This window comes from Epinephelus moara, chromosome 15 (assembly GCF_006386435.1).
Source record: "Epinephelus moara isolate mb chromosome 15, YSFRI_EMoa_1.0, whole genome shotgun sequence".
Lineage (NCBI taxonomy): Eukaryota > Metazoa > Chordata > Actinopteri > Perciformes > Serranidae > Epinephelus > Epinephelus moara.
Window position 1 is genome coordinate 15281570 of NC_065520.1, and position 20351 is coordinate 15301920.

General features: G+C 41.2%; 1 protein-coding gene across 1 annotated transcript in view; it reads left to right on the plus strand.

Annotated features, from left to right (window-relative positions):
* The window catches only part of pudp (pseudouridine 5'-phosphatase), a 46788-nt gene extending 29794 nt beyond the window's left edge, over positions 1-16994 (plus strand). Inside the window, exon 4 of the mRNA XM_050063639.1 lies at positions 16394-16994. Within this exon, the coding sequence (XP_049919596.1) occupies positions 16394-16570 (177 nt within the window). The 3' untranslated portion in view covers positions 16571-16994. The remainder of the gene's footprint in view (positions 1-16393) is intronic.
* Positions 16995-20351: the final 3357 nt, after the last annotated feature.

A 20351-nucleotide genomic window follows, 5' to 3' on the forward strand; every position in this document is an offset into this window, starting at 1 on the left:
AGAATTCAATTCAAAAAAAAAAAAAAAAGTCAGTGACTGTCTTCAAAGAATTCAATTCAGCACTGAAAAGTTCAATCCTCTGCCCAAATGCTGTCTGCAAGATGCAATTCCTCTCCAAAGTCATCTCCACTGGGTGTTTATGTGCAGATGTCAAAAAGATGAAAACGTGGCAGCTGCATCAAACAGTCCACCATGTTTTGAACTGAATCCCAGTCCACCTAAACTGGTTAACAGACTTGGAGCCAGGAGCCAAATCTGTAACTACAAAGGAAAATACACCAACCACTGCCAACAGTCAAAAGTTACTACAAAGGTATCCAACTCACATGCATAGCTACGAAAATAGCTTCTTTCTCTCCATGGCATCATTGGTATCAGTGTCAAAATGTCACTGAGCATGAACTTGTATTTGCAGACAATAAAATATCATTGGAGTTTTACCGTAGAGCAAAGACCTATTAGATTGTTTCTCTGCAGAACATTTTCACTGCGACACGGTCACTCCACTGCCAGATGAAGGTTGTTGGGCAGACTGTCAGACATGCAGGTGACTCATCGCCTTCACCTCGGTGTCACATGCTGGCAAAGTCTGGAAGTCGAACAAGTCAACTAGGGCAGGCAGGTCTGTGGATGGTGTAATTCATTTGAAATGCTTCTGCTCTGGACGTTGTTAATCTCAGTGTTGTAACACACACGAATTAATGGCTCAGCACCAGCAAAGCCCATTGTTAGACCATTATTAGAGAGTGTGTTGCCAGTGCATCCACACTATAAGAAGATTTGAGAATGGGTGAGCGTGCTATATGAATCAAATTTAGTTGAGCTTAGGGTTATATGAGTTCATACTGGGGAAAAAAACAAACAAAACTATCTAGCAAGCCTAAAGCAGCTTGTGTGTGGCTCCTTTAGTTTGCATTTCTTTGGAGGAGGTGGAGCAATTTTGTAATCACATCTCCGAACACACTGGTCCTCCTGTTATTCAAATCCCGTCTGGAGTGATGTCCTTGTATTTTAAAGTGGTTTGTTGTTGTTTTTTTCTCTGTGGGAAGAGCTGCTTGTCCTTCTACTTTGTTTTTATCAGTTTCCTTTTTAATTGACTCTGTGAGAATACATTAAACCAAAAATGTTTTTGCATGCTAACACCAACATATAAATTAGGCCTATCTGGGAACTGATATGACAACGGAAAAGAATAAAAAGAGGAGAGTAAGACTTTGTAAAAAGCTCATCACATGGGTTGTAATAATACCAGCTACAAGTAGATACTGGTATTCTTTTTTGAGCCCTCTGCGCTGGTTATAGCTGTGGCTGGATGCTGTCAGATATGCCTTAAGGGAATTTCTATATGGCACAAACGTCCATGTGGATTCAACCATGAGCTAATTAGATTAGGTGGTCAAAGGTCAAGGATATTGAGTCAGTCTCATTCTCGTGAGTGCAATATCTCAACAGGCCATGAGGGAATTTCTTCAGATTTGGCACAAACGTCCACTTGGATTCAACTATAAACTGATTAGATTTTGGTGGTCAAAGGTCAAGGACATTGAGTCAGTCTCATTCTCGTGAATGCAATATCTCAAACAGGCCTTGAGGGAATTTCTTCAGATTTGGCACAAACGTCCACTTGGATTCAACTACAAACTGATTAGATTTTGGTGGTCAAAGGTCAAGGACATTGAGTCAGTCTCATCCCCGTGAATGCAATATCTCAAGAAGGCCTTGAGGGAATTTCTTCAGATTTGGCACAAACATCCACTTGGATTCAACTACGAACTGATTAGATTTTGGTGGTCAAAGGTCAAGGATATTGAGTCAGTCTCATCTCGTGAACGCAATGTCTCAAACAGGCCTTGAGGGAATTTCTTCAGATTTGGCACAAACGTCCACTTGGATTCAACTACGAACTGATTAGATTTTGGTGGTCAAAGGTCAAGGATATTGAGTCAGTCTCATTCTCGTGAGTGCAATATCTCAACAGGCCTTGAGGGAATTTCTTCAGATTTGGTGCAAACGTCCACTTGGATTCAACTATGAGCTGATTAGATTAGGTGGTCAAAGGTCAAGGATATTGAGTCAGTCTCATCTCGTGAACGCAATATCTCAGCAGGCCATGAGGGAATTTCTTCAGATTTGGCACAAACATCCACTTGGATTCAACTACTAACTGATTAGATTTTGGTGGTCAAAGGTCAAGGATATTGAGTCAGTCTCATTCTCGTGAATGCAATATCTCAACAGGCCTTGAGGGAATTTCTTCAGATTTGGCACAAACATCCACTTGGATTCAACTATGAGCTGGTTAGATTAGGTGGTCAAAGGTCAAGGATATTGAGTCAGTCTCATTCCCGTGAATGCAATATCTCAACAGGCCATGAGGGAATTTCTTCAGATTTGGCACAAACGTCCACTTGGATTAGACTACGAACTGATTAGATTTTGGTGGTCAAAGACATTGAGTCATTCTCGTTAACGCAATATCTCAAACAGGCCTTTAGGGAATTTCTTCGAGTTTGGCACAAACATCCACTTGGATTCAACTACGAACTGATTAGATTTTGGTGGTCAAAGGTCAAGGACATTGAGTCAGTCTCATTCTCGTGAATGCAATATCTCAACAGGCCATGAGGGAATTTCTTCAGATTTGGCACAAACATCCACTTGGATTAGACTACGAACTGATTAGATTTTGGTGGTCAAAAGTCAAGGATATTGAGCCAGTCTCATTCTCGTGAATGCAATATCTCAAACAGGCCATGAGGGAATTTCTTCAGATTTGGCACAAACGTCCACTTGAATTTGTAGCTTTTATGCAGCTGTCATGGCTATGAGTCTGGACAGACATGGATGTAAACTGTGCTTGCATATTGACTTGTTAGCGGAGGCATACACTGCACAGTGGTAATTCTCGTTTAGCTTGTATTTGTTTACACTTTTTTTCAATGAATAATTAGCACTTCCTGTTTGCGATGCACTCATGGTGTTCAGACCGCTATTAATAGATTTCTTTGACACTGGGGAAAACATGAAAAGGTGATGATTCTCAAGCGTCTAAAGCATATGATTAACAGATTTACAGACGTTTGTTCACATCAGACTTCAGACATAATGATTCCCCACAAAGTATAAGTCACACTGAATGATATAAATATGTGTTTCATGTCTATTAAGACTTGATTGAGTTATGACCCAGGCGTAGTGAGGGCTGCAGCAGTATGAGATTTTCATGGTACGATAACCATCTCAGAAAATATTGCTGTTTCACGGTATTACAGAATTTAGCAGTCAGAAAGACCCTTAAAGGAAGGAAAACAGAATGTTTTTTTTGGTTAAACAAACGTTTTAATAGTATAATTGAAACTTAAAAACCATTCTCTAAGATTTTACACATTTTATTTTTAAATATTATAGATTGTCAAATGTGTACGGTATGATAACCATCAACTTTTATATAACGGTATACCTTAAAACCGGTAAATCGCTGCAACCCTGGAAGTGGTACAGTTTTTGTCCCGAAAGCCCCTTTTTTCTATGGACAAATATCCTACTAACGCCTGGCATTTGCATTTAATGGGAAAGGTTATAATTGGCAGTCACTCCCGGGTCAAATGACTCTGCAGCAGTCATGGATACTTATCTTGGCTTTTGTCTTTCTCTTTTGTCTTTGTTCTGCTGAATGTCCATGTCTATTGCAGACCATACACTGGAATTTCCCATAGTATAAATACTGTCCAGAGTGATGAGTTAAATTCCATAGAAGCACAGTGAATATTTCTTTCCCCACCTCCCAAAGTAATGTTAATCGCATCCGAATGGGACTTAAGAGAACTTTTGAGGAGTTGTGACTGAGCTGTGTTTCTTTCTTCCTCTAGATATGACCTAAAAAGAAAACGTTGTCATAAAGGTTGTGTTAGAGCTGCCTTCTTTGTAACGTCAGTCCAGCTTTCCCCATGCTTCATCAGCATTTTTATTCGTCCACATGACTTTATTGTGAAAAATCCTAACCCTTAGTTCTCAGTTCTGTTCAGGCACCTTTAGACCGCAGCGCCCGCCGGCGTATTTCATGTCTTTCATATGCTGATCTGCTGGTTTGTAGTCGTGGTTATAGCAGCAGTCACATTAAGAATTTGGTCCCAAATTTTGAACTGAATTCAGTCTGAATTTTGCTGCAGGCTGTCTTTGTCATCAAAGCTTTCAGTCAGCTGTCGGTGGACACACCTCAGTGAGATCTAAGCCCATTGGTTTCCCATTGATGGCCAAAGATTTTACCACGTTTCTCTCACGATTGTCAGCTTTCATCTCAGACAGCCCGAAATCACACGGTGTAAAGGGACCTGTAGTCAAAAATTGTTAACATTTTTTAGTGCTCAGAAACTGACTTGACAGCTGGAAGCACACTTTTGAACTTAATTTTGATGAATTACTTCTGTCTGCTTGGCGTTTGTATTCATTTCATGTTCATTAAGGGCACCATTTTTATTCCAGGTGTTGCTGGCCCTCCATCCATAGCAGTACATTGCTAACCTTTGTGTCGACTGACATCTACTGTATGTAATGTACCATAAATGTGCCATAAATAAATTGAATGTGTAGCAGCATATCACTAATGCAGCTTATTAAACGCTGCACCCAAGAGACAGCAGTGTTATGGTAAAGTAGTGAAAACACTGAATTGAAATTATGCAAGACTCCCCCGGGACTGCAATCAGAGGTTCGACTATAACTATAAAGCCGCGATAGTCTACTTTCATTAGAGCGCTGACTCATCTCTATACATCAAACATCAATGGAGTATCCCACGTCTGATCCTTGTCTATAAAGACATGATAGTGCTGATAATGAGCACCTGTGAACCCAGCTGAAACAAAGCAGGACGCAGCTCCTTGTAGACACAGTCTTATTGAAGTGCTGTCCACTGCCAGCAAGTGCTGTCTGCAGGCAAACAGCGCCTGGGTCTTCTCCAAATCTCAGCACGCAGGCATCGGCTGCTGTCGTCTTCCCACAACAGGCTCCTCTAAAAGAGTTGACTGTATGTGTTGTGTTAGTGGGCCAGTTCTGCTTGAGACAATAGGAAGTGTGTGCGTATGTATGTGTGCACACCAAACAGACACAGTTTACAGCTCTGGCCTCACCCCACATCCCCTTTGTCTTGTCTCATTCAGCAGTGCTGACTCGGGTACACAGTGGATCCAGATTCAGTTGGCTCTGATGAATCTTGCATGTGTTTGGGCGTAGGCCTGAGGACAGGTTGTAAATCTTCTATGGCACCTTTTGAAGAGGGGAGGGGTACTGCGTCTCCTCACAGTTCCACGCAGAGGGAAGGGAAGTCAGGGGACCAGGCAGCACCGCTGGGAACAAACTTTGAAAGATGCGACTAAAACTTTGTTCGGTGACACTGACATACTGTACACCTTTCTACAATGACAGCTGCAAATGAGTCTGAACCAACTGGTATACCCCTTCCTCCTTTATTTCAAAGAGGGTTCTGCAGCAAAGGAGTAGTATGTTAAAAATTGGTTTGTAAAGCTTAACTGAAATTGCATGTTTCTTTTACTACTGCTGCCGCTTACAGATTTGTCATGTGAGTCTTGTTTTATGTGCTCTCCGTATCCACAAGAAAATAATTGCCATGGAGAATGCAGTCATTTATTTGGCCTGGCAGATTTATTTTTTCCAATAAAGCAAATCTAATCTAATTATTGGTCATTGAGCACATAGTCAGTTCTTTCAAATTGCTTTTCCTCTTTGTTTTAACCCTTCATTTTCGGCAATAGCTGTGGCAGGAGGCATTATGTTTTTGGGTTGTACGCCAGTCCATCCATCTGCTTGGTCTCATGGATGAACTGATTGGATTTTAGTGGTCAAAGGTCAAGGTAACAGTGACCTTGCATATGTCTCGTTCTCGCAAACACCTCAAAGAAATTCCTTCAATTTTGGCACAAACATCCACTTTAAGTCAAGAATGAACTGATTAGAATTTGCTAGTTCAAGGTGAAAGGTCATTGTGATCTGGTTATCTGATTCTCAGAAACTCGATATTTCAAGAACACTTTGAGGGAATTTCTTCAAATTTTGTCACAAACGTCTGCTCAGACTCAACGGTGAACTGGTCAGATTTTGCTGGTCAAATGTCAAGGTCACTATGGTTACAATTTGCTAGTTGAAGGTCATAGGTCAAGATCACTGTGATCTGGTCCATCCGATTTTCGTGAACATGATAATTAAAAAACACTTTGAGGGGATTTCTTCAAATTTTGTCACAAACGTCCACTCAGACTCACCCATGAACTGATCAGATTTTGCTAATCAAATGTCAAGGTCACTATGATTACAATTTGCTAGTGTAAGGTCAAAGATCAAGATCACTGTGATCTGGTCCATCTGATTCTCGTGAACATGATAATTCAGGAACACCTTGAGGGAATTTCTTGAAATTTGTCACAAACGACAGCTCATCGATGAACGGATCAGATTTTGGTGGTCAAATTTAAAGGTCACTGTGACTGGATTTTTGTACACGCCGTATCTCAAGAACATCAAGAGGGAATTTCTTCAAATATGGCACAAACATCTAATTTGATTCAAGGATTAATTTATGAAAACAATTTGGTGGTCAATCTCAGGAACACAATTGGCCAAGACATCCACTTGGACAATGAAGTAAGTCCACACTTAAGTAATTAGGTTTTGATGGTGAAATGTCAAGGTCACTGTGACCTTGCATCCGTCTCAATCTTGTGAATGTGATATTTCAAGAACACCTTCAGGGAATTTCCTGATATTTGGCACAAACGTCCACTAGGACTTGAGAATGAACTGATTAGAATTTTGTGGTCAAAGGTGAAAGTTCAAGGTCACTGTGACCTCACAAAATATGTTTTTGGCCATACCTTAAGAATTTATACGCAAATTATGACAAAATTTTCACACAAATGTCTAATAGGATAAAATGATGAATTTTGGACATTTTATATCCAAAAGGTCAAAGGCCAACCTCACTGTGACATCACGTTGTTCTGCATTAAACACTTTTCTGGCCCTTATTCAACGTCATATCTCAGGAAGAGAAGGAGAGACATTTGGTCAGATACTGAATTGGTGACTAATCTTGGGTGTCCATTCAGAAATCCTGCTGATTGTATAGATCTCCTGGGTTGAAAATGTACATGAAGCATCCATGTTTTCACAGACATGGATGTAAACTGTAAGTGCAACTTGGCTGGTTTTTGGAGGCATACAGCCATGAGGTGTTGTTTCTAGTGTGATTAATATATTCATTGCCTCGTTTGTAAAATGTCAGAAATATGTGAAAAATGGCAATCACATTTTCCAAAAGCCCAAGGTGACATCTTCAGACGTCCCAAAGATCTTCAGTTTACAATGATCCAAACCACAGAAACAAAAAACGGCATGTTTGGCACTTTTACTGGATGAATGACATAAACAGATAATAAAAAATTTGAGCAATCATTTAAGCATTACTCTGTCGAATAAACACGCAGGGAGCACTATATCTGTTAAAATTGTTTCCTTCTTTTTTCAATATTTTGTTGTATTATTAGAGAAAATGTAAGGCATGTGCACCGTACAGGAAGCAGTTGGGGGGGGTGATAAATGTGTCAAATAAACATTAGAAATTCTAAAACCTCCGCTCTGCTAATGTTTGACCTTCAGTCAACAGCAATCGTGATTGTTTTTCCCCTGATTTCTCCCTGTTTACATCAGTGAGTGTACTTCCTCTGATGTGCTCCGAATTCAGGTTATGAGGATTTATGTTGGCACGAAAAGATGGTTAAACACTTTTCTCTCTCTAAAAAGGTTTTAAAGTGAGTTTCAGTGGATTTACCTTGTTACATTTTTATGAGGCTTTGTTGCTCTGTGGCTGGTCGTTTAACAAGCACAACACCTCCTCTTTGTGTGACAGCCACTGTTGGGAAATGGATTTGGGCCACAGTCAGCAGTACTCAGCTATTGATGCTGCTGTGGTTTCCTTTTGCAGTCACTTGAGGTAGAACTGTGTACTCTTAACTGTACTTTGTGACAATAACAGTTGGATATATGTGTTTACCAAATGGAGTCGGTATGATTTTGCAAGTTGACCCCATTTACACTTGTTGTTGTGCTGTAACTCCCATAAAAACATAGTTTACGGATGTTTTCAGATCACATATCTGATTATAATCCACCTTGTTTTTTCTAAGATAGATCTAAATCTGGGTAAACCCTTCTACTGCCTCTCCAATTGCTGATGATAGCAATTGGAGAAAAGCCTTTCTTGCACAGATATGTGGTCACAAAAGGAAGGAGAAAGCACGCGGCCTTGTCCGCAAGTGCATGTATTCACTGTGTTGTGTCCAACAATGACTGTCTTCTGAGAGCAGACTTCAATGTTGCAAGACAGTTTATTAAATCTCTTGCTCACAAACAGTGAAATCCTTGGGCATTCCAGGGGTTTCGATGCTGAACAGGTTTCTATTCCAGCTCTTTTCTTTGACTGTCACTTGGAAATATTTGCGAAACTGTTGTCGAAGCAAGACGAGGTGCGCAAGGGTGTTTTCTCTGACCCCATCATCAAAGGTCTCAGAAGTTGGGCCATGATTTTGGTTTCAAACAACTCCATCTTTTTTAGCACTGTGTTTGTTTTGTCCTGCCAAATTCAGTTCTCTCAAACATGAGTGTATGTCCAACAAGCATGCCAGTTCACCGAGCCCCACGGTGTCTTTGAAAACATCTGATAAGGGGGCCAGGATACCAGGGCCTCCCAATGGATGCTGCAGTGTGTCTACCTCATCTTAAGTACCTTGTGAATTCCTTGCTACTTCACTTGTGGGCAGAGTCCAACACACTACTAAGTTCATTTTAGTAGCAGGAATATGTGCTCGGCCCTAGCTCTGGTCTCTTGTGTGGTTGCAAGGCACAGGCGTTTCCAATCGTCTCTCTGTTAGCGGCGCTAAATTTATGGTCTTACTCCCACTGTATCAAACCGAATCAAATCGTAAATCTTGCAAGCTGTTGCACCCCGAGTATCTATCAATAAATAATTCGTCATATGAAATTATACAATGTACAACTCCAGTGAAATATCGAAACATCAGCTCCTTTAACTTGAACACTGTACTTTAGTCATTTTTTGCATCTTCTTATATTGTTGGCTGCTTCTTTATAATTGTCCATGTTTTAGTTGTCCGTGGTTCTGGTAATCTAATCTAATAACTGGATGATCTGGTAAATGAGCGACTGAGATGCTCCGTTCCACACCTGGGTGAGGTGATCCAGCGGCTGAATGTGATGCGCATTTGCCACAGCACTTTGTGGAGAGTGTGAAAGGGATTGTCCAGAATGGTTTTTATTTTGTCCTTTGTCCTCTTCCCCGCCAAACAGAATGCTGACTGATGAAGTTCCTCTTGGGAAACTAATTCCTTGGTTTATTTCAAAAAGGCTCCAGCAAAAATAACAGGGTCTTGGAGAAATGGATACACCTTTGCAACATCTTTCTAGCTACTGGGTTGCAGACCCACTTATACGAAAGCTTCTTGGATGCATTTACACTTGGCTTTGCGGGTCTGCCAATGGCCCATGATGGTACTGTAGATTGTTCCTGTGTGAACTGCAGCATGCGATACAGGCACATAGTGTTGTCCATTCAGCTTCAAAGATGTTGTTCTCATTTTTGTAATTTCCATCTGTAATCCACCCAAGTCATCAATCCACTGTGAGCTGCAATGCATCTGTGTCTGTTTTCATCCATTTCAATACAGCACATTGGAAGCAGATTAAAGGGTCATTTCACTAGCTCATTGGGTAATTAACAGTTTTAATTGCTCCCAATCAAGGGAATTAGCAAGGGCCTTCCGTTGTGCACTCTCAGTGCTTCCTCCGGTCCTTCAGTTTCAGGCTTAGTGACATCATAGAAGTCAATTAGGGTTTAAAGAGACTCATGGAGGCCTCTTTGTTCTACCTGAGTATTAGAGTCGAACAAAGGTTCTTAAGGCTTTCACTGAGACTTAGCTTTTCGTGCCCTTGTGGAGCTTTAGACTCATTGTATGGCTGTTTCCTTTATTCACACTGGAGTGCTGTTTCCAACCACAAAGTTAAAGCTGTGTTTAAACCCAATAATGAATTCACTATCCACAGTTGTTAATAAAAAAGGAAACAAAGAGGCCTTTCAGATTCAAGTTAAAGGGCACTTTGTGGCATGTATTAATGCTAATTTAAAACTAGAAAGACACGCAGAGAGTGCAGACCTTCGGCAAGGCCAACAGCCTTATCTCGCAGTGTTAACAAACGTGGAAAATAATTTGTGTTCCCGCCCAGATAATGGACTTGCACCGAAATTTAAAGGGTTCGTTTTGACCCATGCTTCACTCTTCCCCTATCAGGTTTCAATCCAGTAGTTTTCCCATAATTCTGCTGACAAACAAACCAACGAACTGAACCAAAACATAACTCCTCCTTGGTGGATGTAGATAAGGCTCAGTATTTAATTAAACAGATTCAGTATCGGTATTTCATGATGAATGAAATTTATGGTGCGTATATCCACAGCCTTTGACTTCCTGAACTGTGGTGTTAACGCTGTGGAGCAACAGGAAGTGCGGTTTGTCAAGGATTTAGACAATATATATAACCTACTTAGCAAAACTAAGTAGATGATAGTCGACTTTGGGAAGAAGCAGTAAAGGAACTATGCTCCCCTAAATATCAACAGGTCCTCAGTGGAGAGGGTGGATAGCTTCAAATATCTGACTTGGGACTGAGACTGTATCACCTGAGACGCCTTGAGAATCTCCGGGTATCCCCTCAAATACTGAGGAATTAATACTCCTACTCCTGGGTTTCCTGATGGGAAACATCACTGGCTGGTATGGAAACAGCACCGAACGGGACCACAAGGCCCTGCAAAGAGTGGTTCATTCAGCTGAACACACTTAAGAAGATCTTAAGAAGAAATTTCATTGGTGAATGAGGCCCATTGACAATTGCTTTCTGGATGAAAATCGGGTTTTGTTTGACTCATGCATCCCCTGCCATAAGGATATATGCATCATATGGACCCTATCTGTGGGTAAACATCTCTCACACTGCACTCTGTCTCAGAAAGTGGACGATCATTCATTGAACATGCAACTGTTCTATTTCTTATTCCTCTCCACTTTGTCTGCGGTATTCATCTGAGATTTCAAAACAGGCAAAAAGGCCTTTTGGACAAAACAATGAAGTCACTCCTCCTCACTGTGATTCAGAGCCAAGGACACTTCACTTACTTACTTACCAACCAAACAGTGTTTTTGTCCAGGAAATGGTCTTCCTGCTCTTTCAGCCTTGTTGAGTGAGTAATAAGGTATTGAGCTTTGACAGCTGTTGAAAATACAGGCTGCTAAGTCCATATTTGTAAAGCTTGTGCACTGAAGTAGTGCAGGTGTAATCTATACTGTTTAGCTATGCAATAGTTACAATGAGAAAACAGACTGTCTACACCTTAACTGCATTCAAGTGCAAACTAATGGCACATGCACGGGATTGTTCGAGGGTTTTAAAACAGAATAGCCTTCAAATACAATCTCAGTGTGTCTTGCAGTGTCTCCATCTCACCCCTGCTCTATCTTGTTGCCACCTGTGAGTTAACTGTGTTCAGGTGTGCTGCACATAGGTGAAGGGGTGTTGTTTTAGGAGGGTTTCTTGATTTTGTTGGGGAAAGAGAAAAGCAGAACGGTGGCGGAGTGGAGACAGGCCGCCTTGGGAGGAGAATGAACTTCAATGGACTTGTGTTTTTGGTGATTCCTCTACCGTGTGTGTGTGGAGGACCAGAAAGTAACCGAGCCAACAACCAAGTAGGACCAGATTGTTATATATTTTTATTTTTATTCCACCCCGGTGAGTTTGATTCCTCTGTTTTTGGACATTTTTCTATTTTTGCAATGTATTGCTTTTTACTAGTGCCTGTTTTTTTATTTTAAGCAGTGGACATTGGGCATTTCATTCTTACTGGGATTATCTTGAGTTGGACATTCCACCGTTTACCTTTCTGCAACTTTTTCTCCTGTATTTTCATTTGGGGAGGGGAACAATATATAAATAAATCATGTTTGAGTCAGGCCCCTTCCTTTGTCTACCCTCCGCTAATCAAGATTAAGTAACGCCGGGTGCACAACCTATTTTTCCTGTTTTAACGGAGCGTTTCCCCAACGCATTCCCCACCCCTAGAACAATGCCGCGAGGTTCCTTCATTGACGGACCTGGCTAGATGCGGGCGGCTAGCTAGCATGCTGTCGGCGAGAGCTGTTGCGAAGTCATCTAGCAGAAGAGTTAGCAATATCTTCCTGCGAAGATCACTCATGTTGACTGTCACTGTACCAACTGAACTGAGAGGAATTGAGTAGTGTACTATTGAAAGAGCTGATATATATAGAAATTAACACGAAATTCGAAAATACAGAGTAATTATCAACCGCATAGAAATCAACCTATGGTAACAATCATTTTTAATAGTGGAAAAAAAGATTATGCTTATTTTTCTTTTGCATAAATAAATGAAATATTGTTTGTTTACAACTGCGACTGCAATTTATTTTCTACTTCTGGCACCGCTACGCTCCGTTTCTCCCATCTTGTCAACACCTGAGTAGGAAAAATCCAACGCCTCTATGGTCCGACGGTCAACGGAACCGCTGCCGTGTTGTGCGCTAGTCCGTTACTATCCATCATTTTCACCTCCATTGGAATGAATGACTTCTGGTCAGCATCAGTCCGTCAATGCGTTAGGTTGTGCACCCAGCGTTATAACTGTAGCTTTCGAATTCAACTCATAACTAGGCTTTAAAGGTTAGCTGATTGTTATCATAACATCAATGGAAACAACGCCTTTGTAATTTTGTTTCACAGATAAGACACAATAAATTGTGAAGACAATAAAGCCCCCACATGATAGCATTTTATTTCCTGTGTGTGATTTTTCCTGGCTTTCGTAAGTGCTAATATCGTAGGCAACTGGACTTGCTTGCTTGAAGACGTTTCGCCTCTCATCCAAGAAGCTTCTTCAGTTCTAAATGACTGGTACAAAGTTGAAAGCTTTAAACCCTGTGTGGGTGGGAACCCTTGCAGAGTGGTAGGAGTCACGTGAGCTCTTAGTTTCGGAGTCGTTAAGGTCACAATGGGAGTCATTGACCCACCTGGCCACCAAGTGAGTCGTTAGGGTCAGGTGGGACCAGGGGTGAATGGGTGTGAGGTCGTCTGGGGAGGGGGATAAGTAGTGTCATAAGCCAACCTTCTTATCCTGGCTTCATATTAGTAGAGGAAAACTCCACTAGCTGCTAGGCTAATTTATGTAATGAAAAATGTCATAAGGTAATGCTAATAACGTTAGCATGTTGTATATGTGTAAAATTTGCATATTGTAAAAGAAATTGCTTACACACTTGCATGGGCTACAGCATAGGCCTAGGTACAACTATAAATCAGCTGTTAGTCTAAATTCTGCAGTGAGGTTCTTTTCCCTCACAGATGCCACCTAGTGATTGTTGCTGGTACAACAACTCCTGAGTGTTGGAATCAAAATGCAAATGAACAAGGCTGCACGGCTCCTGGAGCAGAGTGGTAATAGTACACTTTCAACCCTATAAGCAGCATTATAATATGAAGCAGTCATTTTGATGTAAACATTAATATCTTTGCCTTTGTCTCTAAGTCTAGCATAGTTGGTATTAACTGCTCTTCCTCACACTTAGAGTACTGAGCCCCAACTCCTCTCTGTGTGATTATTGGATACTGAGAAATGATTAACCTCCCGGTGACGGTTCAGCTGTATTAATTTCCTGCAGATGTTGGAATGTCCTTGTTGAGCATTTGCACAGTTAAGTATTTCAAATGCCAATTAGGCTCCATGTTATTCATATTTTCACTTGGCTTGGCATGTCACAGTGACACAGTTTTGCCTCACAAATGACATTTCTAAAGACGGTAACAGGCAGGATTCACGGCAGCAGCGACTTGTTTCAAATCAAACTTCACGCAGGAAGACAGTTTTCTTTGACTTCTAAGAGGATAAATGTTACTTCTCTGTGGTGAAATCTGCAAGTTTACACTGTAATCCCCTGTTTTTGGTATTCCAGGCACTAATCCTCATGGGTTAAAAATGACATGCATTTATGTGTGCATTTTATTGAGCTTTTAACCTTCGACTGTACTTGCTGTAAGCAGTAAAATGTTACGAACTCATAAATACATGGGTATATGACACTGGAGGAACAGTCTCCCCCAGTGCTATAGAAGCCCCTGCTTGTTCAAGGTGGGAATATCACATCGTCAATCTGCCTCACTGTTCTATATAACAGGTACAATCATGGAATGGGGGGCAGAGTTGTTTTGCCATTGAGCTGGCAGCAGAGGTAGTAACAGCGCTAATGATGTCTGTTTAAAAGAGACAGTCGGCAGGACAGAACCATGGACAGAAAAGGTGTGACGTTTTGACAATGTGTTTTGCGTGCAACCCACTATGAGAGACTTAAAAAGTAGCTGGCAGCAGTTAGCAGCTAACTCAAATTGGGACAACAATGAGATCCAGGAGCTCCTTACAGGGATGGCTTGTGGGATGCCAGCATGCTGTCTAAGATCAACATTCAACCCTTTGTTGGACAAAGAGTGCCAGAGCAGACCCAGAAAATAAAGTGGTTCATGAAGCTTCATTTGGCCATTGCTAGTTGAAACCAAACTGCATTGCCATCCCTTGAGCCTTTTTCATTACACCAAGAGCACCATCTAGTGGGTTCAGCAAATACACCTGGTGGTTTATGAAGCTTCATTTGGCCATCACTCGTAAAAGGGCTGTGTAATGTGACAAATCTGGTGATATGATATGTATCACGATCCACCTCTGTGGATAATTTGGCTCCTCGTTAAAACCTCCTGAACAATGAATACTGAAGAAATTCTAACCAGGAGAAGTTTCAGCTGGTTGCAATCTGTCATCCCCACCACTAGATGCCACCAAATCTTCTTTAATCTTACATGGTAGACCTTGAACAGCTTGTTTTACATGTATACATTACATATAGTCCTTTAGTCTTAGCGTCAGAGAAGCTAACAAATTCTGCTGTTACACTGCTACAGTGCAGAATGCCTTGTACCTTGAAGCAACAAAAAAGGAAGATGATGACTGCACTGGAATGAAGAAAATAACACTTGATTAGGATAGGATAGAGTCCTGGAGTAATTTGTTTTGGAAGCAGGTGAAACAATTTTCAACCACTGGCAGAGTTTTCTCTAGCTTCTAGTTAGATACAACCTAATGCAATCTAATTCAGCAGCACCACACATTACTGGCTCAGACAGGGAAAGTGGAATGGCAATGAAAGCTGCGGGCACTGAGAGAAAGTTACTGCGTAGAATGATGTCATATTAATGCTGCTTAGCATTAATTGTCACTGTGTCATTTTTAAATTTCTATTGGTATTCTTAGACACAACAATAAACTGATAATACTCTGGTGGTCAAAGGTCAAGGTCACCATGACCTTCCATTACTCTCATTCTCTTGAATGTGATATCTCAAGAACACCTTGAGGGATTTTTTTTTCCAACTTTGGCACAAATGTCCACTTTGAGTCAAGGATGATCTGATTAAATTTTGGTGGGTCAAGATCACAAATGTGAAAAGTTGGTGGTTGTTCATCAGAAGTCAAGGTCACTGTGACCTTTCCTGTCTCATTCTTGTGAACGTGATATCTCAAGAACACCTTGAGGGAATTTCCTCAAATTTAGCACAAAGGTCCACTTGGACTCAACTATAAAATGATTAGAATTTGGTGGTTGAAGGTCAAAGGTCAAGGTCACTGTGACTTGAAAACACTTAAACACAGAAAAACACTTAGTTTTTTTGTTTGTTTGTTTTTGTTAGATGACTATTTTGGTACCAACATTTCCTGGCCAGTTTCAATTTAGATTTTAATTTATTAATTTGAAATTGCTAAATAATCCAAAATATAAGTGTTAAAATCATCCCTCTGGCACAGTGTCAACAGTTACTAAGCATTACTAGAACATGTACCTGGATTATAACCACTGTTCAGGTTTGGCTTTAATTGCGTGCAGGCTTTTAATATGCACATTAACTCAGATCATCTTCAGTGCAGGGACTTAAAATATTTACAAAGCCAATGACGTGGCACTACAGGGAGCACCATTGCTCTTTGTAGATTAAAGGGATATTACACCTGGCAGAGGTAAACTGTTATCCTCTGAGAAATATCAAGTTCATCACATTAAAAATGGAAATGGTGCTCCATTTTCCTTTGTTTGTTTTTGGTCTCAGCTCTGCACTGTCTGCAGGGGTGAAATCCTGTCGACCTAATTGGCTTATAGGATAATATCATTTTGTTTTCCTCTCCTCTGTCCTTGCTCAGTGCTTGGTGTTTGAAGACGCTCCCAACGGTGTGAAGGCGGCGTTGGCTGCGGGGATGCAGGTGGTGATGATTCCTGATGACAACCTGGACCCCAGCCTTACCCAGGAGGCCACGCTGCGACTCAGGAGCATGGAACAGTTTGAGCCGCAGCTCTTTGGCCTGCCGGCATACGACTGAGCCGGAACCCAAACCTAAAGCCACACCATGTACGCAGCAGGGCTCCGTTCTTCTTCCTCAAAGTAAATTATGATGACACAGTGAGAAAACCAAACTGATTGCTTGCCTGCATATCTCACCATGTTGTGGGGTGATACTGATGATTTCTGTTGGTGGCAGTTAATGGTGCTTCATTGTTTTCTGATTGTCTCAGATGAGACAACATATTTTAATCTGTGTAAGCACTCTTTGTTCACACTTTTCTTGATGTATTACACGATTTTTTTTACATTGTACTGGCAATAGCTGTGGCTAGAGTCTGTCCATCTGCCACATTCTCGTGACTGCAATGATTCAAGAACACCTTCATGAAATTTCTTTAAATTCGGCACAAATGTCCACTTGGACTAACGAATAAACTTGTTCAATTTTGGTTGTCAGAGGTCACTGTGTCCTTGTCTATCTTATTCTTGTGAAATGGCTATCCCAACTCTCTCTTCTTTTTTTGTTAAATTTAGCACAAAGCTTCACTTGGACTCAACAATGAACTGATTAGATTTTGGTGGTCAAAGGTCAAGGTCACTGTGACCTTGCGTGTGTCCCATTCTGGTGAACACAATAATCAAAGAAGGCCTTGAGGGAGTTTCTTTGAATTTGGCCCTCATCTTCCCTTTCCTAAGCTTTCCTCTACCCTTCTCATCTCTCCTAATTCTTCTTCCTTTTTTATTCCTCCGCCCCGGTGATAGCTGTGGTTGGAGGCAAAATGATTTCGGGTTGTCCGTACATCCATACCTCCATCCTCTGTCGGTCCCATTCTCATGAACACAATATCTCAAAAACTCCTTGAGGGAATTTCTTCAAATTTGGCACAAACATCCACTTGGACTCAGTGATGAACTGATTAAAGTGTGGTGGTCAAAGTTCAAGGTCACTGTGACCTTGCATCTGTCTCATTCTCGTGAACGCGATAGCTTAAAAACACCTTCAGGGATTTTTTTCAATTTTGGCACAAATGTCCATTTTGACTCAAGAAGAATCTGATTAAAAGTGGGTGGTCAAAGGTCAAAGATCAAGGTCGCTGTGGTAGGTAGGTCGCAATTGTACTGAATTCCATAATAATAATAATAATAATATGTCCTGGATGTCAATCAAAAGACGTTTTCTTGTCAAAGCAGGAAACTCTTGAACACACATACGTAGTGGAGCCGTCGAAATACTGTTTATACGACACTGTCCTTGTCATACATTGTGTTGAAGCGGCCTTATTGAAATGCCAAAGACTCTACTTCTCTCCTCAGTGTAATCCAGTCCTCACCCTTTCATCTCTGCTCATGTCTGCCTCAACACTTACTACATTTCACATGTCCCTCGTCCTCTTCCTGAGCAGGCTTTAACGGAGGGCCCACTGGAGTCGCCTGGTACCACGGCTCCCTCAGGCTGCTCAAATAGGATTTCACTACACTTCCATCCACTTCCCCTCAGTGCCTCTCTGGCCTTTCATCCTCAAGGAGGGGGTAGTCCTCTCAGCCTCCCTCCCACCTCCTCCTGCTCACACACTCATCACTCTGTAGTTGGACATGTCATTTATCCTCTACTGGACTCAAATGTGCTTTCTGTCTTTCTTTGCCTGTGTGCGTTTGCCTTGAAGTCTTTAAGAGTGACTGTATTATTTTAGGTTTGTCTCAAATCAAAGGCTGCTTGAAAATGTCACGGGGTCAGATTCCAAAAGGACGTCATTCACATTGTGTAACAAAATCTTTTCTGATGTGTAAATGTGTTAACTTTTCATTATCAAATAAAGAAATCCATAAGAAAAACCAAGAGTGTAATAATTATGTAATTTCCATTCATTTTTAATTCATTTTCATCTTGACTTTGATTTCAGATTTAATTAGGCTATGGGTTCTTTTCAGACATATTGCATAGGGTTTTCTTCTTTTTTTTTTCAGGACCTTTAGAATTTCTAACTCAAACTCATGCATGTATAGCAAATGTGCTGCTTCATTTTAATCTATTTGAGCATTTGATTTAAGTCATACAATTCTGTGGCTGTATTGTCAGATGTAAGTGGCCACTTAGTGTTCATGGCTTCATATCAAAGACTTTTACAGCAAAGGGTAAAATAAAAGGAAAAGTACTTTAAATTATGATTTGCTCATTGAAAGTGGTCTGTGTCACAGAGGATTTGTGCTAAGTAAAAGTTGAGATCAAGGCTGCGGCCATCTACACCTACTCAGTTCAAATGTTGGCTGCTGTTGGGAGGACTGTCTGGCCTGGAAACCAAGCTTTTATTTTCTTTTATGTCACAGATAAACAAATTGTGTCGAAAATACCGCCCCCACACAATAGCATTTTAAAGTATGTGATTTATCCTGGCTTCATATGAGCAGCAGGGATCTTCAACGTTATTCAGGCCAAGGACCCCTCAGCTCAAGGATAGACGGAGCAGGGTCCCCCTACTACATAGAGTGTTTAAAATGGAGTTGCACTTGAGATATTCCTCTTAATATTTCTGGGTCATCTCTTGTTTGCATTTGTAAGTCTGCAGCAGTTGTGGCATGGCTAGGTGCATTAGCCTCGCCCTTTGCACTTTTGCCGTTGGCTAGTGATGGCCAAATGAAGCTTATATTTGCTGAACCCACTAGATGGCGCTCTTGATCTAATGAAAAAGGCTCAAGGGATGGCAATGCAGTTTTGCCATTGGCTAGTGATGTCCAAATGAAGCTTCATGAACCACCAGTTGTATTTGTGGAACCCGCTAGATGTTGCTCTTGGTGTAATGAAAAAGTTCAAGAGATGGCAAAGCAATTTGGTTTCAACTAGTGATGTCCAAATGAAGCTTCATGAACCACCAGTTGTATTTGCTGAACCCACTAGATGGCGCTCTTGGTGTAAGGAAAACGGCTCAAGGGATGGCAAAGCAATTTGGTTTCAACTAGTGATGTCCAAATGAAGCTTCATGAACCACCAGTTGCATTTGACAAACCCACTAGATGGCGCTCTTGGTGTAATGAAAAAGGCTCAAGGGATGGCAATGCAGTTTTGCCGTTGGCTGGTGATGTCCAAATGAAGCTTCATGAACCACCAGTTGTATTTGCTGAACCCACTAGATGGCGCTGTAATGTGTAATGAAAAAGGCTCAAGGGATGGCAATGCAGTTTGGTTTCAACCCTTTGTTGAACAAAGAGTGCCAGAGTGGACCCAAAAATAAAGAAAGTGGTTCATGAAGCTTCATTTGGCCATCACTAGTTGAAACCAAACTGCACTGCCATCCCTTGAGCCTTTTTCACTACACCAAAAGCGTCATCTAGTGGGTTCAGCAAATACAACTGGTGGTTCATGAAGCTTCATTTGGACATCACTAGTTCACGGTTGTAATGGTATTCACGGAACTTCCGTGATGAACACAACACAGAGTTGCACATGGTCAGTAAGTCGGCAGTAAGAGAAGAGTGGAAATGGCGCTGTAAAGCATAATGATAGCCACTCAACACATAATTCACCTTTAATCCTGTGATATACTTGAAGGATTCAAGATTATGCTTTCAAAAACCGCCAAAGACTCAAAGTGATTTTAATGCACACTGCAGTCTCGCTCGTGTTGCCATCCAACATGTTTACCAGGATCTGTGTCTGTGTTTCCATTGATTGGGAGCCTGTGGAAGTGCACGTACTCTACAACAGTGTCACTAACGTCTGTCTGCATGTAGAATCCTTTGAAATTGAAATCCTGCTTGTGAAGAGTGTTGTGGTGCTTGGCATCTTTCCTCTCATTGGTGCACGCTCTGACCCATTTCAAGAT